The sequence below is a fragment of the Protomyctophum bolini genome (genome assembly GCF_963924005.1).
Source record: "Protomyctophum bolini genome assembly, chromosome: 24".
Lineage (NCBI taxonomy): Eukaryota > Metazoa > Chordata > Actinopteri > Myctophiformes > Myctophidae > Protomyctophum > Protomyctophum bolini.
Window position 1 is genome coordinate 19,039,229 of NC_137885.1, and position 24,443 is coordinate 19,063,671.

The 24,443-nt window shown below is 44.4% G+C and overlaps 2 protein-coding genes across 2 annotated transcripts in view; one reads left to right on the forward strand and one right to left on the reverse strand.

Annotated features, from left to right (window-relative positions):
- The window catches only part of ncam2 (neural cell adhesion molecule 2), a 183,647-nt gene that overhangs the window by 32,856 nt on the left and 126,348 nt on the right, over positions 1-24,443 (reverse strand). Inside the window, exons 3-8 of the mRNA XM_080758053.1 lie at positions 20,030-20,239; positions 15,990-16,133; positions 10,273-10,410; positions 6,691-6,808; positions 3,919-4,091; positions 493-638 (exon numbers count right to left, since the gene is read on the reverse strand). Coding sequence (XP_080614179.1) covers positions 493-638; positions 3,919-4,091; positions 6,691-6,808; positions 10,273-10,410; positions 15,990-16,133; positions 20,030-20,239 — 929 coding nt within the window. The remainder of the gene's footprint in view (positions 1-492; positions 639-3,918; positions 4,092-6,690; positions 6,809-10,272; positions 10,411-15,989; positions 16,134-20,029; positions 20,240-24,443) is intronic.
- Positions 12,362-14,290, forward strand: LOC308311444 (ATP-dependent zinc metalloprotease YME1L1-like; the record flags this gene model as incomplete). The annotated part of the gene is made up of 1 exon (XM_080758132.1): positions 12,362-14,290. One exon carries the CDS (start codon positions 12,362-12,364, stop codon positions 14,288-14,290), a length of 1,929 nt encoding a protein of 642 aa, XP_080614258.1.

Below are 24,443 nucleotides of genomic sequence, written 5' to 3' on the forward strand. Positions count from 1 at the left end.
TTGTGAAATCAATGTTAATCTAACTCTGAGAGTGTACAAATGGAACCAAGTGGACCCTAACGGGCCGGGTCTATTTGGATCCATTTGTACACTCTCAGAGTTGCATATCTATAAAAGTCCATTTGGTTACTAACTATCATTTAGCTGGGGACCCCCTGGAACTCCCTCAAGGACCCCTGGAGGTCCCCGGACCCTACTTTGAGAACCACTGCCCTATAGCAGGGGTTTTCAAAGTTTTTTGCCAAATGCTTTGGCAATGTCTCGGGACCCCCGCCCCGCCGCCTCCCGACCCCCAATATAAATTGACTGCTACTGCCCCCCCCCCCCCCCACCAAATTATTTAGCGACCCCGCCGTCCCCACATCGTCCCCAGCGGGAATCGAACCCAGGACCTTCTAGCTGTGAGGCGATAGCCCCTTATACCCGAGTAAAACACGAGGCGAGTACTTTGTCCACCACTGTTCACACACCCCAACCTTTCCACACACATACCTTGTCTCCATGGGTGAATGTGTGTCCATCGCTGGCTCTCCTCCAGGAGATATCAGGCATGGGTTCTCCCTCGGACACGCAGGAGATCATGGCTGCACTGCCCTCCACCGCCGTCACGTTACGGAGCTGAGTGATGTGAGGCTGGACTGGAGGATGGAGAGAAAGAGAGAGAGAGAGAGAAAGCATGGTCAAGACTCAAGAGTAGTGTTGTAGTCGATTCCGAGTCAAGACAGAGTGTGGGAGGAGGTCGATTCAAAGTCGAGACTGAGGCTGAAACCAAGTAAGGCAAGACCGAGTAGAGGCAGAGTCGGTACGAGATAGGTACAGAACATATAGCTGTCTAAAGCGCCAGACAGCTCTCTTATAATGTTAATAGACTGCGAGACATGAATGCAGTCAGTGTGTTATTGTGTAAAACGAAACCATGTATTTATATTGGCCACATGATGGCTCACATTGATATTTAGTGCCCTAAACAAACATTAAAAGTCCATAGACTTGGCTGCCTTATGACGTAATTTTCAAAAGCTTTCAAAAGTTAAAAAAAATACCATAGACCTATGATGCTCTCGTATTAAAAAAAAAAGTTCTTAACATGTTCTTATTAATACTCCCGTCACTTCAAGACAGACTCATTAAACATTCTGACAGATCTTGCGACAAACACTTTAGGAGATACGACCATTGTCAGCCATTTCAGACTTTAAGTTTAAGCCAACTTTTGGCATCATCACGGTCCATGGACTCCCCCATGGGTACTTTGTTTACTTGCTCGTCGTCACCGGAGGAAAACCTAGGACTCTGCACAACCCGGCAGAGAAAACAACAAACCTCCTCTGCCTGTAACATTCTGCTAGCCAAATGTTCAGTCCCTCGAAAATGATCTAAACAAGCTGCACGCACAGATTAAACACCAACGGGAAATTAGGTACTATGCTGTGTTCTCTGGCATTCAATGAGACATGCATGGCTGGAATCCAGCATGCCCGTCACTCCACTCCAGCATGCTGGACCGTTTCCCCGGTCGGTTCTTCAAACTTCCAGCTACTGACCAACACAGTTAGACATTTCTACCTCCCAAGACAGTTCAGCTCAGTCTTTGCTCAGGCTGTGGAGTGGCCGAACTGAATAAGATACACATATTAATGGTACATACATAGTTATGTACATTAATCATAATACGTAATGTGTGTGTGTGTGTGTGTGTGTGTGTGTGTGTGTGTGTGTGTGTGTGTGTGTGTGTGTGTGTGTCCACAGTAAAGTTTCACGTAGATCGGACCAATGGTGCCGGAGATTCGCTGTCCACAGACAGTGGAGGGACAAAACATTCTCGTCCACGCCTTAGGCCTGGTTGTTCCGCATCCAGAAGGTCATTAAGAGAAGTACTGTAGGCTCTGTAGCAGCTGTACTTCCCCCAAGCAATAAGGTTTTTGAATGACAAGACCAAAAGTAGTTGCTGCAACAACAATCTGTAACTCAAGCTGGGAGGAGAACCTTCGATCCTCACAGAGAGCGCTCAACAAAGGGCTGCTCTTCTTGCAGCAGCTGAATAAATTCAGAAAACTGGTCCAGTTCGACCCCACTCCAGTCCACCCACATCATCACCCTTATTGGTGTCAGGGCATTGTTTGGCAATAGCCTGGAAAATAGCATTAAAACATCAGCAAATGATCAGAGCTTTAATTGAATTGCCATAGTTAAAACACTTGTTTTACCATCCAATATCTCAGTTGCATTAACAACGTACTGTACTAAGCAGTTTGGTGTCTTTATATTTAATAGATTTAATGAATGTCCACAAAGGCAGTTAAAGCACTTGTCTGTGGAAAGAATAGCTTTGCTATGGTAGTAATTCTTAGCATTCTTGCTGAGATACTGGAATAGCTGGCTACCAATTATCTATGACAGCCAACATTCTGCAAGACTATTTTTGACCTAAACTCAAAACTGAATTTTAATACTTGTAATGCGGGTGGTGGCACCTCAGATATTATTAGGCTACTTACTGGAATCGTGCATAAGCAGGACTGACATTTCTTACTTTCATAGGTAATTTTAGGCTGTCGTTTGTTAGCAGGGGCATATGCATGTGCACGTACACAATACAAGCACATCAGCTTATACATTCCCTGTGCCCCTCCCCTGCATGGGATGTCAAGGACAATAAAACTAACTTACAGCTACACCCCATACCTCCCATTGCAAAACAAAACTCCCCCGGTTACCTTCATTAAACTGTACATTTTGAAGAACGAGTGCTTCTCTCGACTTGACAAGTTGTTGATGAATGGCGTATAAATCTCCATGTAATTTCACGGTGGGAGAAGAGAACTATATGAAGAATGTGTGGAAAACAGCTCAGAGCTTCATGAAAATAATAATTACAAACTTTTTTTTTGTACGAGGATCTCATATTCTTTGTTTCAGTAAATTAAATGCGATATCTCTTTTGAAATTAAATGAATCCCATTGATGACATTGCTCGCATTCCATGATGCATTTCTATCAAATGGGAATATTTTTTTGTTTTTTGATCAACGCAGTGCTGTATACGTCAGTGATTTAAGGTGACATAAATGCAACGCGTATAGCTCATAAACCTTTCAAGCCCCAAGGGGGTGGCTCATCTATCATCTCATCTATCCACCACTATGGAACAGAGTGTCATGTTCCCAAAAAGCCATACAGATTGTGGTGCCTTTCCTCTAGGGGAGTAGTTCCCAAACCTTTTTGCCGTTAACCAAAAAGAGAAATTAGTCGTTTGCCCAGGAAGAAAACTAGTGAAAATAGCCGATCTACAAGCTCACAAGGCATCGATTCGCACCGCTATAATGAGCTTGTAGATCGACTATTTTCAGTATTAAACTTTCTAATTCATGGAATTTCTTCGATCAAGAAATTACTTGAAATTATTTAATTTGGTATTAATTAATGAAACTAACTTTTTAGGGATTTTCTTTTTTAATGGTTTTAAATAATAATAATTCAAAACAAAATGTAGGAGACAAAAATTTAAGGGACCCATAAAAATGTGTCTGCGACCCACAAATGGGTCGCTTTTGATTATTATTACAAAACAGAGTAACCACTTCAGCGCTATAGCTTTCGGCCATTTGAAAATAGCCGATCAACAAGCTGAAATGAGACATTCTGCATAATGAGCACTTTGTACTTTTGTTACTTATATTTTGAATTGATACCAATACTTTGCACTTTATACATTTTGAATTACGGACTTTAGCTTGTAGGTCTGCTATTTTTGAAAAATCAAAGACATTTTTAGAATCTGATCTCAGGTCAGAATGGGTTAATAATTAAACTGTCGGGATGTAATAGACATTTTTAGAATCTGATCTCAGGTCAGAATGGGTTGAAACATTTGAGTACTTTTTTTCCACCACTACGCGGGCGGCTTCCCTTACTTACCAAACACTTTGAGGAGGAGCTCTCGCTCCTGGGAGCCGGCCTTGTTGGTGGCCCTGCAGGCGTAGGGGCCCCCGTCCTCCTGTCGGATGCTGTGGATGGTCAGGGTGCTCCGGCCAGCCTCCAGACCCAAGATCACGTACTTCTCCAATTGCTGCTGCAGCTGCTGACCTCTCCTGGAGGAACACGAGATAAGGACAAGGAAGTGATCGTCGTCGTCATCATTTATTTATTTTGAATACTTCAAATAGAGGGTGAACCCTTAAGGCCTATTCATAGTCTGGATTTTCGGTGGTGAGCTGACCACGGCGACCACCGCAAAATAACGTTGAGCAGTGGTGAGTAAAAACAGAGAGAAAGGCTGGAGCGGTGGCGGTGGTTTGCTCTTCACTGCGGCTCGTGACATCCTGTTCGGTAGTTCGGTGGTCACCTAACCACCGAAAATCCAGACTATGTATGAGCCTTTATTCTTTTGTATTTTTGTATCCCACAATTTTTGTAACCCGTTTATTTTCACCCAGTGTCAATTTTCTAAGGCAGTGGTTTTCAACCAGTGGTCCGGGGATATCCAGTGTTCCTTGAGCGGGTTCCTTGATGATTAATCCAAATCTACAAAGTAACTAGAGGGAAAAGCTGTCAAATGTAGTGGAGTAAAAGTACAATATTTGGATCTGAGATCATCGTTGATGTCCGTTCTCCCCATGCTGAAAGGAAACCACACACACACTGAGGAAATGTAAGAGGAGGAGGGCGACGTCAAAAGAAAAGTGTTTACATCCAGGGCGATTCTGTGATTTGTATCTCCTGCAGCGACTGTGCGCGCGTGTGCGTGATGTGTGTGCGACTGTGCGTGTGCGTCTGGAACAAAATCTTTTCAGATGGAGGTTGGCAGCCAAATACATATTGTCTTTTCATTCATCACAGAAACCTTGCACATTGTTTCGCAGGACAAAACAGAATTGAGTCAGCAGCATCAGCGAGGGTGATTTTGTGGTGCTTGTTGAAAACAGAAAAAATAAAAAGGAAATATAATCATTTGGTCCTGTAGGTAAAGAGCGAGGAGACAGTTTCACCTGCTGAGCAAGGACCTGTGGAATTATCCACATCGTTTCAAGGTTCATTTCAGTGGCCCGGGTTTGATGATTTGCTAGCAATACTGGAGCCACATATTAAAAAGAAAACCAATTTCCGCAACTCAATTGATGCTGAACAGCGACCGGCAGTACACACGTGCGCACGCACACACACACACACACACACACACACACACACACACACACACACACACACACACACACACACACACACACACACACACACACACACACACACACACACACACACACACACACACACACACACACACACACACACACACACACACACACACACACACACACCTTGAAACACAAAATAGAGACGTTGACAGATGCATAAAAAAAGAAAACTAAAAACGCAGTGCAATATATATTGAACCTGATCTGAAATATTGGGACGACAGTTCCAGAGGCAGGGGTGTGTGTGTGTGTGTGTGTGTGTGTGTGTGTGTGTGTGTGTGTAAACATGACAGACAATGTGAGGTTGTATTTATTTTTTTAACATGCGATGATTTTGGACGAGAAATACTGACTCAAGTGTGTGAGAGCCTGAAACGTCCACAGCCATTAAGCAACACAGCGGAGTGGTAGTCACAACAAGGGCACGGTAATGTGAAAGTAAATCACACGTAGCAGAAGGTATACCTCAAAGGTTTTAACCCCCATGAACCCTTACCCTATCATCCCAATGGGGTTCTATGCACACAGAATAAATCTTCCTACTCCCGGGCCCATTCCCTATACTTCCTTCACAGGTGTTACAGATGATACTAGGCTCTATTTCATTTAGTGTACAGTGGTTCTCAAACTTTTTAATTTCAAGGACTCCCATAACTCCAAGAGTGTACAAATGTTATGTTGGTTCCATTTGCACACTCTCAGAGTTACAAACCCATACATGGCCATTTGGAACCCACTCAAGGACACCTTGTGACCCACTGGTGTAGCAGAGTGTTTCCAGTGAGCCAACACGCACAATAGCAACACCCCTGTCTCTGCTTGACCAGAATGGAACAGAGCCTTTATTGGCATCAGTGGTGGTAATGCCTGTGAAGGAAGTATAGGGAAGGGGCCCATGTTCTTTTCAACATGGCCTGTGTGCATAGAGCCCATTCAGGCAAACATTCGGTGAAAATAGGCAAACATTGTGAGGAAATAGCATATCTACTCAGCTCACAATGCGTTGTGAGCTTGTACTTCTGGCAAAGGGATTTGGTGTAGAGGGGGGGAAAGGAGGGGATAAGAGGGTATAGACGCCCAGGGACTTTGGTCAATGCATATAGATACGTAATGTTCAAGTGGTTATGGAAACCTCCACACCAACTGAAGTCTGGGCAGACCACATAATTGTGATCTGAATGTTTTAAAGAGGAAATACAATTATAGTTCAGTCAGATGAAAAAACTAAAAACACATTGGCTTATTTAGACAGAAGAAACAGACAAGTATATGATCAGAAAAGGTGGACGCACGTACATTTCCAGTCAGAATCAAACCAGAGACCCTGAATCAAAGCAAGACCATAAATCTCCCCCTTGGTCTTTGGTGGTACGCACCTTTACCGCTAGACCAGCAGTGCCCCGCCAGGCATCATTCAAATATTGCAGGACCTCATGTTGGAGGAGAAATATGTGCCAACATCTTAAAATAATACCAGGTTAAACGGAGTGCTACCAACCTGTGCCAGGTGACGTCGGGCTGAGGGGATCCAGACGTGATGCAGGTGAAGGTGACTGACTCCTGGTAGTCAGCAGTGGCGTTCAAGGACGGCTGGAACACTGATAGAACTGGAGGCACTGGAAGACAAGAGGGACGGGTCATACTAATAGCCGTTTCTTTTTTATATATTATAAATGTTTTAATCCCACGATTTTTGTAACCTATTTTTGTCAATTGTCTAGTGTAATCAGTCAATTTAGGGGTCCTTGGCACGAAAAGGTTTGGGAACCACTGCCCTAGTGGACACGGGGAGAACATGCAAACTCCACACAGAAAGGCCCTTTAGCCAACCACCTAGGTCCTAGGGGAAGGGCACTGATGAATATTTATCTCATGACACAGCCAGCCAGGCAGCCAGATAATCTACATAGATAGATAGCAAATACATATAGAAACATGTATAACAACCCATGGAGGAAACTCAGCTGATCAAACAATGTTCAGTAGCAGCAGTTCAAGCTCCAGGCAATACAGTATGGAATAAATTAATCTGTGCTCCCCTGAGACTAGCAGCAGCCAAAGTAGAGTGTCCCTGCTTTCCAATCAGCTGCAGAGGTGTCATCTTATCCACAGGTCAAAGTAAAGCAGAGAGCTGGCCCAGTTGTCTCTGAGACAGACAGGAGCTCTGGTGACGAGGCAATGACACCTATGCAGAAAGAGAGCTCAATACAAATGGGACTCTCTTCATCTCTTCATCCGTGTCTCTCTCTCTTTCTCTCATTTCCGATAAGAAACAAGTTGACCTGCATGGACAAATGTCTTTTCTTTCTCTTTATGCGGCACTCAAATGGAGAAAATGTCGCACAAATACACGCACACATGCACACGCAATCATGTTACTGTTGGCGAGATTAGTCTTATTTGACTGTGTTGAATGCATCTCTTTGTTTGGGCAAAACTCTCCTGACAAATATTTATTCCTTTTTCACTTTCACAATACAAAAGCATTGCATTGTGGGATGCCAATCGGTTCACACAGGTGTGATTTTTAAATAAGGAACGGGAGTTACGGGACAATGTCTAAATGCCACTGGAAAGGGAAACTGCAGCCAAAGGTTTGATGGAATGCACTGAAGTCAACAGGAGCCGGGTGTACAAGCATATGAATAAACACTTGCTTTGATGTATTGCAACCTTTATAAAAAATATATATATTGAAGAAATAGGCAGTACAGTAACTCAACATTGATTCATATTTGAGCATATACTATGTCATGGTGGACGGACCATTTTCTTTACTGTAAGATATTAAATTATTTAAAAATCAATGACATTGTTTTGTTGATACATTTTGTGTCATTGTAATTTCTTTATGAAGTAGCCGTGTAACAAGCAGGGTAATGAATAGTGAGCTAGTCATTCATTGAGAAATAAAAACCACTTCAGGTTAATTAGATCCCTCTGTGTGTATTTCTCAACAATGACCTGTAATAATGGCACTGTTCATATCCCTTACATATTTAGACTGTGTTGTGTGCAAATATGTCTATTTAGAAGGTATGTAAATCTCTTTTGAGTTAAAGGTGAAACTGTGAAAGTACTGATCAATTACACTTCATCAATTCTGAGGTAATATGCATGAAATTGTTATTCATGCTGTCACAAAAACCTGATATATCCCCCCCCCCCCCCCCACACAAACACTCTTTTTGAGGGGTGCTAGCCCCTCCTATATTCAACTATAGTGTAGATTTTCGTCTTACATAAACATTAAATTCCCATTGACAATGAATGGAGAATTTACGTCATATTATGTGGACGAGCAAATCGGGTATTTTTTCTCTACACAAAGATTAAGATCATTATCATCATCACGGTCATCAAATGCCACTGCTTTAAAGGCCTGACTCTGGCTCTGACTTCTGGAGGGGAATGAAGACACAGTGGAGCTCCTGGCCGTTCTCGGAGTGGGTCGGATGGCTTTTATTAAGGGGACATCTTCACCTGGTAGGACTTGGCTGATCTGGCCGGAGACGGCCTTTAATTGGGATGAAGCCAGGAATGCTTCCATGATGTTTCCGGTCTGTTTTGGAGCTGGGTTCCGGACCCTGCTGGCTGGCTTTGGATCAGCGGCAGATGCACCTCTGCCACTCTGTTGTCTGGAATGTTCGCCATCGTATTCTTGTGAATTCGTAATACTACAGTTCACTCAATTTGGATACCGCACTAGTCAGAATAGAGGGGCATGCGCTCAGATTTTATCATTTATTTCTTGCATATAGATGACTTCACAATGATGTCAGTTATAATTTGTAAATCACACACACACACACACACACACACACACACACACACACACACACACACTCCACGCAATGATCAAACTCCATGAGTCGTGTCCAATAGCACTAACTGGACAACTGTGACGAGGCAGCAGCATCTGTCTAACATGATAAGTATTGGACCCTGTCCTCCTCTGCTCAGTTCTCTACTCCGTGTCCAGACTCCACACACGCCCACGTCACACATGACCTCCCTCAAAGAGCTCCGTTAGACAAAAAGACAACAAAAAGACTACAGCATGGATCCATAAACCCAAACTCTGCACAGTATGCTTTTGTGTTTGGTATGTCATATCCCCAAACGGTAGTAGGAATATACAGTATGCAGTATACAGTGCAGTATATTCACAGTACAGTATATATCAGCATTAATTATTGTAGGCTACCCTTACAGAGTGCAGTATATACAGTATATCAGAATGAATTAGGCGTGTTAAGTTAAGTGGGTTTTTTAAATTATGAATAAAAGTATATACAGTATACGTATACTAGCTAGAGGGCAGGGTCCATAAAATTGGACCCGGTCCGAAACGGGACCGGTGATATCTGAACCGAACCACATTTTGGTGGTCAAATGCGGAAGTGCAACCGAGCTGCACCCGTGGATTCCCTGTCATGAATCCACGGGTCCGCCTGTAGTCCCGCCTCAACGTTGGAGAGCCTCACTGGGGCCTTGGTTTGGACCCGGTACGACCAATGCGATCCGATATAGATCCAGACCCATAGTGTGTTTCTCTGCAATATTATATGCTTCAACATGAGACCGCTCTCTATGAGCGACGTGTGCACCCCGCCTCTCGAGGCTGCGCAGCGGAGGGTTGCAAACTTGCATAATATTAGTGCATTTTAGTGCACCGACATTCTTACCAGAGGTGTTGACAATCACAACAAAACTGTCCCACATTGCTCGTTGCTTTGCGTTTCGCCTCGCTCGCTCAAAGGGGCAGCCATGATTGCATTAATGTAGCCAGCGGGGGGGGTGTGTGTGTGTGTGTGTGTGTGTGTGTGTGTGTGAGAGTAAGTGTGTGTAAGTATAAAGGGAAACACACACACAGGCTGTGAACAGGCTGCGCATGCAGCGTAGCAGCACTGTATCGACACCCGCAAAGTGCCGCCCATAAGCACCAACAGGATGTGGTGCATGGCTGTCATGTTTGTAGTAAAGAAAAATCATTTTTCACCGCTGTTTTGACGCGCGCCGTTTGCAGCCTGTGTGTGTTTTTGCCCTTAAGGAAACTCCGGAGTGGCAGCTCGCTCACCGTTGACGACCATGGTGATGTCCACAAAGTCTATCTCGCCTCGGGCTTCGACGCTGGCCTCACAGCGGTACACGCCCTCGTCTGCCTTGGTCACCTGGCGGATCTCAAGGTTGTTGTTCGGCAACACCTGGTACCTGCCTTCACAGAGACGGAGATATTACTTATTTGATCATCTTCACAGTATCAATACAATTATTCATCAACATAAGAAAACTGTTACATAGATAGAGGTGATCAAAAGGAATGGCTGAAGCTGAAAGCTTATATGTGCCTAAAAACATAAACCAAATACAATACCACACCCATCCCAGTCCCACACCTGTGTCATAAAGATCCACCAACATCCATATGAGAGAGAGAGAGAATCACAATGAAAGACAGATACACATAGAAAGAGACACAGATTCAAGATAACTTTACTGTCAATCAAAAAAGACAGAAATGGTTAATTTCCAATTAAGGTGCACAGGGAGGAGGAGGGAGATCCTTCCTGCTTGATCAGAGTGACAGGCCTAATTACTTACTGGGTGTGCAGTACAGATATGGGGGTTGGCATGAACCAATTATTTACGTAGATTTTATTAGAATTATGAGAGAGAGAGAGAGAGAGAGAGAGAGAGAGAGAGAGAGAGAGAGAGAGAGAGATGAATGAGAAACGCAACCTCCATTCCATTCCTCAACTGTCCAACTGTCAATCTTCAGCTCGGCACATTTGCCTGATAACGTTCACATACAGTATAGATAACCGCTTCATACAGTCCCACATACAGTACTGTATAATAGTGCTGCAGCAATACTGGGATTGATTGGACTCTTATAGCCAATTTGTTCCCAAGCCAATATCTAATGTAATTAGACAAAAGAAGATATGATAAAGAGATGGCCATCTTCACTTTTCATCATCGCCAGCAGTGCTGAATATTTCAATTTCAATTAAAAACATCTGACCATCTCAATGTTCATCTTGGTTCAGTGAGAGTTCAGATAACATCAGTAGAAGCAGCTCTGAGACCATGGTGTGATTTCATGGTTATTATTCTGTGCAGAGCATTGCTGAGCACTCTGGGGTCAGCAACGTGTCCTGTACACACTCTTGGGTATTGACTGCCTATGATGTCTTGCATGTCTTTATTTCCCCAATGTCGAATCCTGCCAATGACGCCTTTGACCTCTCTTTGGGGTTTATATTAAAAAGGTAGGGTAAGTGAAATGTTTTGGTTAAAACAAAATGTTTTATTGTCTTTAGTGTGGTTGCAGTCAGTCACTATAGTTTTTTTATATATTTATTCTGTATAAACTTTATCTGGTTGCCAGCTGTGATGTATTGTGGGTCAATACATCATCATCATCATACTGTACATGTAGCGAGCTGCTCAAAGTAAATTGAAACCACACTTGCAATTTCCCAGAATTGTGCACCATTCTCTACAGTGTATATTTATTTATTTATTTATTCTTCTAAATACTTTTTTCGGCATCTAACTGCTTCCATATACTTGATTGTATTTTTCACATACACATTTCACACTACAGTATTTTCTGGTTTATTTATTATTAGAATATGTGGTTAGCGAAGGCAAACAGACTATTGTTATCGGCCTTTCTGCTCTCTCCTCTGATTGAGATTACTCGCCCTACCTAATTGAAGGCACTGTACTGCCCTCACGGTTGGACAATATACGGTGACATCAGAACATGTGAACTATGTGTCCTCATGTGATTGGATATATACGGTGACATCATGCTATATGCTATAAAGGCAACCACACTCGCAAATCCCTAGGATATGCCTCTGTCTAGTTTATCTGTTTGTCGTGTATACACTAGGGTCCCTGTGGCATCATGTGGGACAATACATCATCATCACACTGTGCTTACTCTTTTGGGCAAATATTTAAAATGTTAGTAGTCAGTTTGCAATAGACAGAGACACGGAGAGAAACAAAGAGAACGACACAGATACGGTTCTCTATTATACTATACAATGATTTTATTCCAGCACCATCAGCAAGTGGCGCTGCCTCTCGATCAGATATCTGTCGCCTTCCGTTCCTTGAAAGGTTTGGTTAACTCTGCAGCCACATTGTCGATGCAGAGGCTGCGGAAATACTGCCATGCGGCCGAACACAAGCCTTCGCTCCAAACGGACAGGGTGAGCCTGAGGGAGCTGGGAAGCACTCCACTCGAGCAGCTGGTGCAGCGGATGGTCAGCAGGTTTATGCCGACACAGAGAGCAAAGGAACCCCATCACATCATCCCAGAAGCGTGGCGGCCCACCCACATATCAGCAGACACCTTCTTCCAGAACAAACATGGCTTTTCGCTCAGAACGTCAGGATTATTCGGCCAATACCAAAGTCCACAGAGTGCTGTCTGCGCGGAGCTACGCCGCTCTCCCGTATGGATCCAACATTGTGGATTCAAGACGCTGTCGTCGTCCAGGATCAGTCGATTGGGCTCCACACTGGACACCGACCCGGTGGAAGTGATGAAACTGAAGAACATTCCAGAAAACCAGCAGGACGGCTTCAAGACAGGCTTCATCGAGGGCTTCCTAAAGTCCCAGGACTTCAGTCGAACACAAACCAGGAGATTCAGGCTGCTCCTGTTGGCCCTCTTCGGCTTTGGCATCTACAGCCTAGTGTCGTCGGGAAACATTCAGGTTGTTTCTGACTCAGGGGAGGCACACACCAACCAGATGTCCAACGTGACATTCGATCATGTGAGAGGCGTGGATGAAGCAAAGGATGAACTTCAAGATATCGTGGATTATCTCAGGAATCCCAGCAAATTTACGGTGCTGGGCGGAAAACTTCCCAAAGGGATCCTCCTGGTCGGCCCCCCGGGTACGGGGAAGACTCTCCTGGCTCGAGCGGTGGCAGGGGAGGCCGGCGTGCCTTTCTACTACGCCTCCGGGTCAGAGTTCGAAGAGGTGTTTGTGGGTCTTGGTGCCAGCCGTGTCAGGAAGCTCTTCAAAAAGGCAAAAGCTCAGTCCCCTTGTGTCATCTTCATCGACGAGTTGGACAGCGTCGGGGGCAAAAGGGTGGATTCTCCAGCAGAGCCTTCGCAGGCCAGACAAACCATCAACCAGCTGCTGGCAGAGATGGACGGCTTCATACCGAATCAAGGCGTCATCGTTATCGGCGCCACGAACATGGCAGAGCTTTTAGACAAAGCCCTGATAAGGCCCGGGAGATTCGACGTGCAGGTCACGGTCCCCATCCCCGACGTGAGGGGCCGCACAGACATCCTCGACTGGTACCTGTCCAAGGTCAAGGCGGACCCCGCGGTGGACGCACGCGCCATCGCCAGGGGCACCCCGGGCTTCTCCGGAGCCGAACTGGAGAACCTGGTCAACCAGGCGGCGCTGAAGGCGGCGGCCACCAACAGGCCCGCGGTCACCATGACAGACCTGGAGTTTGCCAAGGACAAGATCCTCATGGGTCCCGAGAGGAAGAGCGTGCACATCAACGAGAACAATAAGACCATCACAGCCTACCACGAGTCGGGCCATGCCATCGTCGCCCTCTACACCCAGCACGCAATGCCCATCCACAAGGCCACCATCATGCCTCGAGGCCTGACGCTCGGCCACGTGTCTATGCTACCGGAGGACGACCGCTGGTACCAGACGCGAGCCCAACTGCTGGCCGACATGGACGTCTGCATGGGAGGCCGAGTGGCAGAGGAGCTTGTGTTCGGACGCGACAATGTCACCACAGGAGCGTCCAGCGACTTCGACGGAGCGACGAGGATCGCCGAGATGATGGTCACCCGGGTCGGGATGAGCGACGTGCTCGGCGTCGCGACTTGCGCCAACCCGAGCCGGCAGAGCCCCGAGAGGCAGGCCGCCATCGAGCGGGAGGTCGGCGTGCTGCTGAAAGACTCGTACGAGCGGGCGAAGAGCATACTGACAACGCACAGCAAGGAGCACAGGATGCTGGCCGAAGCCCTGCTAAGTCACGAAACCCTGGACGCCAAACAGATCCGGTCAGTGCTCAAAGGTGATCTCTCGTAAGAAGTGGAGCGCAGAAAACTATCCAGACCCGTTTTCGGAAAAACCTGTTACTATATCAGGGGTGCTCAAAATTGTTTCAAAATTAGATGTATTTGGCCGCCGACCTCCCCCCCACCCCCCATCTGAAAATGTTTTATACCAGCGACCCGCAGAAGCATACCAGCTGTGACAGAATATGTATTAAAAGATTTGCGTCACATTTTCCAGATTTTCCAAAAACAGCAGATCTACAGTACAAGCTCATAGCGCTGTGCCACGCTATATGAGCTTGTAGATTTGCTATTTTTTATAGCTAAAGTTTAAAATAATGGTTAAAGTGGTTAAAAGCTAAATTGACACAAATGCGTTCCAGGCTTTCCCCACAATAACAGAATGGAAGTGTTATTATTTAAGTAGTAGGCTACTGAGCTCTGAGGAACTACGGTTCCCCATAATATGGAGTTAAAGTGGTTAAGCTCGGTTTTATTTTTTTAATCCAATATGTTTTGTGTGGTTGCCAACCAGACTATAGTAATTGCCCGACAATTTTGTATTATTTATTTATACGTGTAGCATGTCAAAGGTTCTTGACATGCAAGCCAAGTGTGGTCAGTGCAACCACACTTCACTAAACCCCACCCAAAGTGATTGTCCACCTCATAGCTGGCGGTGTTGCATGGCTGTGCTGTGGAACGCATACAGTTTATTTGAGTTGGATACTGTTTCTCCCTCTAACATTTCATAGTGTTTCTAGTTAATTGTCTAATAATGTCATGCACATTTTTCCAGTGCATACTGCAGGCCTTGTTAGCCTATAGGCTAGATTAGAGAAGACATTTTGATTTCGCTACCGAAATGATCGATTAGCTATGGTGAAATCCCATCATTTAACATCTCAATGAGGTGAGAAGGACAGCTTGCCATCGCAGAGTGGAGCATGTGGGGCTTAGCGAAGGACGAATTGCAATTTCTATTTGTATCCATCCGTGTGTGTTCCCGCCAAGTCTATGAACTTTTTATGTTCGCTTTTTTTGTGCATGGGATGCCCATCGTGACGTTATGTAGCAGCCAAGTCTATGGACTTTACACTATGACGTAGTAGGACGCCCCTCACCTCACAAGTGTATTTTCTTTTAATTCTGTATAAACTTTTTGTGACATGCGATGTCATGTGATGTCGTGTGGGTCAATACATCATACTGTAGTTAGCAAACTGCTCGAGGTAAATTGAAACTACACTTCTAGTTAGTGTGGTAGCCGAAAGACAAACATTTGTTATTGGCCTTTTTGTTCTCTCCTCTGATTGGACGATGATTACACGCCCCTGCCTAGAATTGCCCTCATATGATTGGAGAATATGCTGTGACATCACAAACTTCACCCCTTTTGCAACCAGATCTTATTTTAATGACATTTAGGACACAACATGGGTTTATTATGTGTAATGTAGTTTTTAGATATTTTAGTATTTCAAAATGCCTGTGATGTCACATACATTGCTCTCACTTCCTTCCGGACGACATGTTGTATCAGTAAGACGGCCCTCCCCCTATCAGTATGGTCATTGTAAGAATTCTGGCCATCATTGTGCAAATTTCAAATTGTGCTACTGTCATCTACTACAAATACCATTAACATTGAGTGACTGCAGTTTCTTCCAGCGGTGAAATGTCCCTTTAAGACAAGAACACTGATAGATAGGTCACATGCGTGGTCTTACTGTGGCGTTCCTCTGTGATCTCCTGGTTCTGGTAGTACCACACCACCACGGGCACCGGCGAGCTGATGACGTCACACGCCACCTCCGCCGTCTCACCGTGGCGGAACTCCTGCGGCGACTGCACCTCCTGGAACGTCAGCCGCTCTGGGAGACAGAGAGATGGTGGTGGCGGCGGCATTATACACCCATTAAGACCGGAGACCAAATTCTACTAAATGTCTTCTAAATCCTGACAGTTTTCTGCCAAACTTCTGTTTTTATGTCAGTGGTTCTCAAGCTATTTCACGTCAAGGACCCCAAAGATTATAATTATGTAATTGGCCACCGACCCCCATCTGAAAATAAATATTTTGTACCAGGGACCCCCCCCCCCCCAGAAGCTGTGAAAGAATATATATTCAAAGATTTGCACACATTTCTCTGGCTCAATAAATCATTAAAAAACGGCATTATCCCATAGAGAATCATATCAACTACATTGAAATGCCTTGGATCTGGCAAAGAGTTAAGAAGCCAATACACACACACACACACACACACACACACACACACACACATGCATATTACGATTGAACTACAATCCCCAGAGAGAAGTCAGTGACAGGTTGGCGCGCCCCAGTCATCCCTTAATCACATGGTGCCCACTGTGATCCGGGGCGTATGCATGTTGACAGCTAGATCCTGTGGATGTCTTCCGTTTACAGCCCAATGAGCACTGGTGCACAGAAGAGGACTTCTGCACGCATTTAATTTCCCTGGGGGTATACAGTATAGTACAGTTGACTTCATAAATAAACATTCTTATACTCCTGGGGTACATTTATATACACTGTACTGTATACAGACAGCCGTTCTTTCCAGAGGCAAAGGTGTAAGGAATATTATAGTAGGCCTACATAAACACATAAACAAAGGTGTCTCAAAATAGCCTAAATAAATATCTAGATCGATTAATCGATTAAAGATGCATAAATGTGACATAAGAGACAATCACATAAATACACAAGTATAAAATGTAGTTAGTAGTCGGACAACGCGTCAAATGCGACGTCTGACTATGGCTGACAACAATGCCAATTTGTAGGAAATGTCCATACTGGCCCCATTGCATGATTGTTAATACTTTCATGTTGTTATGTATCATATACCCATAGATACACCTACAGTATGAACTTTCACTTTAAAAATGAATGACAAATAGCAAAAATAGCAGATCTACAAGCTCGTGATCGGCTATACTTTGCTACTTTTGTACGACACGGCAGTATGGTGATCACAGTATGGTGATCGAAGAAGGGCATCAATTTGCGGAAAAACATACAAAGTTGAACTATGGAGAGGAGGTTTCCGCCTGACAGCAACAATATCTCATCCCCCCCCTCTCACCCCCTACACCCCTCCGCGCTCCCCTAAGCTTTTATCGTTGGTATTCATTTGTTTTCATTTATACACTCTCGTTTTCAATATTTTTTTGTTTGTTTGTATTGAACTCTTCTCTCCCTCGCTTTCGTAGTTACATGAATGAGTCATAGAAACATGCTTTCAACTTTGCAACTCTCTCCCCGCAGCAGTTGACTGGTGGTGTCAACTGGTGAACTGAGAAGAAACTTGGCTCGCGCGGCACAAGGACTTTGTCTTTTGAAGTATTGCTCTGTGCTCGCCGAATGTCGAGGACAAAATGTCAAGTGCGCATACGAGCTGTGCCAGTTTGCCTCTGAGCCGTCGGTTCAGCTGAGACGCCGAGAGGAGCTTTCACTCTTTCCGATTCTGCTGCCTCGCTTCCCGTTCCCAGCCAGCCAACATCATCGGTTGGCGGTGCGCTGGTGTCACTGAGCCAGGGAAAGAAAGCACCTCCGAGTGCGAATACCCGGCAAAAAGTGAAGCGATGATGAATTGTTTTGCATCCAATTAGATGCATGAATCTTGTGAAATTCACATGGAATTTGAGCATCAATTAGGCAGCCAAATCTAGCCTGAATCAGAGCTGAGCCTGTGCCACATCCAGATTGGAGACTGATTTGTTTAAATAAGTCTAAATGCAGACAGGTCACATACATACAATTCACAGAATGAGATTTTGGTTTCAAATCTGATTCAAATCTGATTTCAGGAGATCTGTCTCAGTCTGAATGCAACAACCAGATCTAACTCCGATTCTATGTGACTTGTTTGCGTTTAGACTTATTTAAACAAATCAGATTCCAATGTGGATGTGGCACAGATCTGATTCAGGCTAGATTTGGATGCCAGTCTGAACACACAGATCGGATCTGGTCACTTGCAAACGGCAGTGACCTTCTAGCTGTGAGCGTTGTCGCCTCACAGCTAGAAGGTCCTGGGTTTGATTCCCGTTGGGGACGCTGTGGGCGTGTTCTCTGCTCCGTGTCATCAGTGCCCATACCCTACGTGGGGTTGGTGAAAGCTAGGCCTTTCTGTGTTGAGTTTGTATGTTCCTCCCGTGTCAAGAAAACATGCGTTAATCCTGGTCTGCAGTGGTCTCTAATCTGCCTCCTCCCGGCCAGTCTGATGGAGGGGAAAGGAACTGGGTTGGAATAACGTGTTCCTTCCATGTGCTACGTCCAACTGGGCAAACTGCCCCCCTGTCAGGTGAAAAGAAGCGGCTTGAACTCCTTATGCAGGGAAGGAAATATGAGATCAGTCCGTTACTCTCCCCAGGTTGGCAAAGGGAGTGTAGCGCCAGGATTACATTAGATAATTGACACTGGCTGAAAAATGGGGTTTACTTGTGGGAATAAAAAAAAAAGAGAACGCCACATTGTCAATGACGGCTGCCTGTCTTGACAATGACAGGACTTATTCCAGACCAGCAATAATAACACAAAATTAAACTGAAGAGAATGTTTCCTGTGTCAACTCATTAGTGTTAATTATTCCGAATTACTTTCTCTGTGCGCCTGTCTAATTGCACTCTCCCCCATTAAAATAGCAGGCTATGACGACGGGAGGCACTCTTTAACTTGCATGCACTCAGAAATATCCCAGATTTATCATCACGGCGCACACAGAACGCCGTCTCATAAATTATGCATGTTTAAAACGTACGTCTGTAATATTCAGCATTTAGAGGAGAAACCGTTCATTCATTATTCATTATGTGGTGGATCATATTTAATTGGTCATTGTTTGGTCGCCTTAATTCCTTTTGTTTTCCATGGCTGCATTTCCTTTGTTCTTTTTCACTGTGGAGATCAATAGAATTAACAATCCTCTAAATGTTATTTATGGTGCAGTTCTGTGTGTCATAGTTTGAAATATTTGACATTAAATAATGTATTTGTTGTTGCCAACTTGCCTATAAATTAGGTGCTTTGTATTTTCCATTTACCGTTTCTCTGTCAGAGCAGTCTGGTCACTCACTTGGTCTAACTGTCGATTATTTCGTCAATGATTAATCGGTTTGGCCTGGTAAAACAAAAAGAATGCTTTGCATGGGCTCGTGCAAACATTGATATGAATGTGTTCATGTGCAGTGGTGTAGTATTAAAAAAGTATTTGAGGTATTTGTACTTTACTTGAGTATTTCCAATTTCCAATACCTGAATTTACCAATACTTCTACTCCACTACATTTCAGACAAAAATTCTACGTGCAGGTCGTTCTGCGTGCAGGTCGGCCCGAGTATGACCTATTGACCCCTGCAGCTGATGCTGATTGGGGTCGGATTCCAGGAAGGAGGGGTCATTACAACCCTCATGCAAAGTCAACAAATGTGCTGGACTCCAAAGGCACCGCTCAATTCACATTATGGTGAGATTTCCCACCACTGGCACATTTATAGCATTGGTTCTCAAAGTGGTGGTCCGGGGACCCCTAGAGGTACTTGAGGGAGTTCCAGGGGGTCCCTAGCTAAATGATAGTTACAGGAACCAAATGGACCCTTATGGGTCTGTAACGTAAATTAACAGTGATTTTAGACCAGGAAATGTATCTCGTTCGCCCAGGCTTTCATTTTTGAGCCGAATGCGAACGAAAGTAAAAGCCTGGGTATCGACTCTGAGGCTATAGTGCGAGCTACTTACGGTAGATCTCCAGCACCACGGTGGCCTCCTGGCTCCGTCCCGCGCCGTCCGTGGCCTGGCAGCGGTAGATGCCGGCGTCCTCCGTCACAGCGTTGTAGATGATGAGGCGCGAGCGCGACGCCTCGGCGTGCAGTGCCACGCGCCGCGACGCCGCCATGCGCTCGCCCGCCGGGTTGAACCACTCCAGACGCACCACCGGCTCGCCGATGGCTGGGTGGGGCGGGGCGGGCGGGTTCAGAGGGAGAGAGGATGATAGGAAACGAAGAAAGAAAGAAGACAATCTTGAGTCTTGAGTGAATGAACATGCACAGTTGCACACAGGCCATTTTGGAAAGAACTTGGGTGGCCCGAGTTCCCTACTTCCTTCACAGGCGTTACCGCTGATACTATAATGAAGGCTCTGTTCCATTCTGGTCAAATTGTACGTGTTGGCTCACTGGAAACACTCTTGCTAACACCAAAGTGTCCTTGAGTGGGTTCCAAATGGCACCATACGGTTCTGTAACTCTGAGAGTGTACAGATGGAACCAATCCATCTGGTTCCATGTGTATACACTCTCAAGAGTTAAAACCTGTGAAGGAAGGACGAGTTATTATGTGTGCATATTATAGACCATTCTATAATGTATAATATGGGTACTTTTTCACAGCAGATACTGTACAGTATGTCACAGACATATATGACCGTCAACCACAAACGCTGCATACTTTGTTCCATGTCAAATAGCAAAAATGGTAAAATGGTGCATTGATATAGCGCTTTTATCCAAGGCGCTTTACATAGATTGTGAACTATGCTTTACATAGATTGTGAACTATGCTTTACATAGATTGTGCATTACATTCACCCATTCACACATGCACACTTTCACACACCGATGATGGATGTAACCATGCAAGGCACCAACCTGCACATCAGGAGCAATTAGGGGTTCAGAGTCTTGCTCATGGACACTTCCCAAGCGGCCACTCTACCCCTGAGCCACTGTCGCTGATAGCAGATATACAAGCTAAGAAGTTAGAACTAGAAGTTAGTCTCCCAAGCCATGCAACTCTTCCACAGTCTTTGAACTTTGAATGCTACAGACGGTCTGTGAGTGTGACCACGCCTTATACACATTGCGTACAGGAGTCACACTGTCATCCGCTATTCAGAAATGTCAATTTCTGCTAAGCAGCAAGCTAGCCATGCAGGCTTCGACTAATTTCATTCACAGTAGGAATTATTTATGAGACAGCATGCAAAGCCGAAACCGAAGTGGGTATAGGCGGGAATTCCACTTTATATTCTCTGCATTTTCAGATACACTTTTAGACAGAAGCATTTGAACATTATGTGAGCCAACAGTCTGTCTCTCTAGAGATTACAGTTCATCATAAGGTTGAACACATGTGGAGTGGAGTAACATTATCTCTAGGCAGTGGTGGGAAAAGTTTAAAATTGTGAGCATTGTGAGCTTATAGATCGCCTATTTTCAAATGGACAAAATGTATATATGATTATAGGGTTGAAGTGGTTAATGCATGTTTTCTAAGAATAATAATCTAAATGTATAATATAACCAGTTAGTTACTAAAGCTGTCAAATAGTAAAAGTACAAGATTTGGATCTGAGATGTAGTGGAGTACAAAAAAAATTGTACGTAAGTACAGTACTAGGTAAATGTTCTTAGTGACTTTGCACCACTAGCTCTAGGTCTATTTTATTTAGGTGTTACTGTGTGCCAGCTTGAACAAAAGTTGGCATGCCAAACATGCCGGCTGTGAAAAAGCTCTCAGTACAGAATCATATCGATGTTACCCTTTTGTTCCGGACATGCTTGGAATTAAATGCAAGTGCAATAACCTGCTTTCCAATATGTTTCTACTGTATGTGTCCATGAATACGTAGATTTTCTCTCAGTGATGTAAAGCAGTAACAACCACATCATAACATGGTTTCAGTGCTAACAGCAAAATCACAGCTTAGTATAGTGTAATAACAAATAACAAATTATTCATTTTTTTAAAACCGATGACAGGTTCTAGGATCTTACCTATGATCCTAGATGACTATTTCTATGCATTTGATGTATTACTTTGAACGTGTTTAACTTGCTTATTGTAAGTGTAAAGTCACTCTGGATTAAGATCATCTGCTAAAGGCCTAGTGGTATTTCTCTGGATCCTCATGTAGACCAGGGTTTATCAACCAGTGGTCCGGGGGCGGGGATATTAGTCTGGGGAGGCTCAGCTTGGATTTCATTTCCAGGGCGGCGGGTTGAAACATTTTCTCTTTAACGCAATTGGTCAGAGCTACTGTCAGTCAAAGGTCTCAAGCATTGAAAGTCACTGTACCAAAGCCCGCCCATATTGCATACCGTGTCCCGATTGGCCGCCCCATTTCTCTGGTGTAGGAAATGGGCGTACAATTGAGCCTCTCCAGACCGTAATCCGCCGCAGACAGGCAATTTTGCTTTTTGCCAACGGCTGATTCGGTCTGGTTTATTAACCAGGCTAGTTCCAAGCAGGTGCATGCAGGCTAAACGGTGGTCCGTGGCTCAAATGTAGAATAATAATGGACCTTGATTTGAAAAAGGTTGAAACCAGGGAGGTTGGGTTCCCCAACTGTATCGTGCCAGGGATCATCACTATAGCCTCTGGCTAGGGAGGTCTGGTTGAACTGACAATAAAATCGTGTGAATTGATACTGAATTCAAATTACAACCGCCCTCTCTATTCACCGGTTTCCTAGGCTGTGTTTATTCCACTCGATTTGATGAAATCCAATTAAACTGATCAGATGATCAATGATATCCAATGAAATCGACAGGAAGTGGAACACACACAGCCTAGGAAAAAGGTGAATACACAATTATATATTCTAATTTCTTCCCTTTCCTTTCCAGCCGGCCACCCTGCCAACACTCACATAGTCTAATTTCACACTCACTCCCGCAGCTATAGCTGTTCAAGTGCTGACAGTTTACTGTGAAGGTAGCTTACAATTGTTTTGTAGGATTACAATATCATCTCAAACGTATGGATGAGAGTGCAGAGCATGAAGAGGAACTGAACGGCAACTGTAAACAACAGGATGACACGCTATATGTATGCTGTATATGCCACACTTCTCCAGAGTTTTTCTACTTTTATTTCACGTTTACATGCTCAGTATCCTTAATATCAAGGAGATATTGCTGTGCATGTAAACAATACACATGTGAGGAAGAGGAAGGTAGGGGAAGTAAGACAGAGTGAGTGAGAGGAACACTGGAGCGTCAACCGAGATAACAGCAACACACAGATGAGCGAGCTGCTCCATTTTTAGCTGGTACTCAACATCACACGTTCTGAACTCACACCTTTCCCATCGTGCCTCATTGATGGGAAGAAGCAGAACTCACAGCACACACACATTTTGAATTCTGGTATTTCTACATTGCAGTATTGAAACTTAAGTACAACACTTGAGTGCTTTTTCCACCACTGGAAGTGAATAAAGGAGATAATTAGATTTTAACTGCATATCTAGGTGAAGACCCTTGAGGCTCTCTCTCTGCCTCCCCTCCTCATAAAAGTTCAGCTGTGTCTAAATCATCACATTTTATTATCAATCAAATCACCAGAACAGGACATTGTTGTACAAATACAAACCCTATAGATTAAATTCAATACCAGTGTTTGAAATGGGTTATCCCTACAATATCCACTCATTCCACTGTAGCGGCACAAAGAAAGATGAGCTGACCTTTTCCATCATCATTTTAATACTTTTGTCTGGTCCAGAATGAATGTTATCTTTACCTCTTTATACTAACGGCCGACATTACCCATTTGTGTTTTTTGTTTTTGCTGGGCAAGGTTCTTTTCCCAAGAGATGGTTGGTGAAGGCAGTCATTGCATTGTGATGTTGCAAACTACATGCTTACTGCCTTATAGACACGAATTGGGGAATCCAGGGAGTCAGTGCGTGTGCAGAGTTTGGCATTAGCCGAGACATTAGCCACCACTATTCTATTGACTATTTTGGGAGCATCAACCTGCCAGATCCTGGCGGCTGTGGCCCACCGAGGAGTGGTTTCCCCTGGGGAACTGAAGCAAGAGAAGGTCAGGGGAAAATGTCATGTATCAAACAGCCCTCTCCCTCTGGGGGGTTTAGAGCTGGAAGGTGACACACAGGTATAGCCTATCTTTGAGTATTGTCTTGGACAATACTCAAAGTGAAAAGCCTTTACATGAAGTAATTCTGGCAGCGGTGGCTCAGCCAGTTATGCAAGATTCGATATTTGCACCTTGTGAACATAATATTTACGCCGGCCAAAAAAGAAGAAGATAACTGCATGGCAATGTTGATCTCTGCTCCTATCTCTATTCTATCTGCTAATAAAGTATTCCATCAATATCGTGAAGGGAAACCTTCAGGCCTATTTGA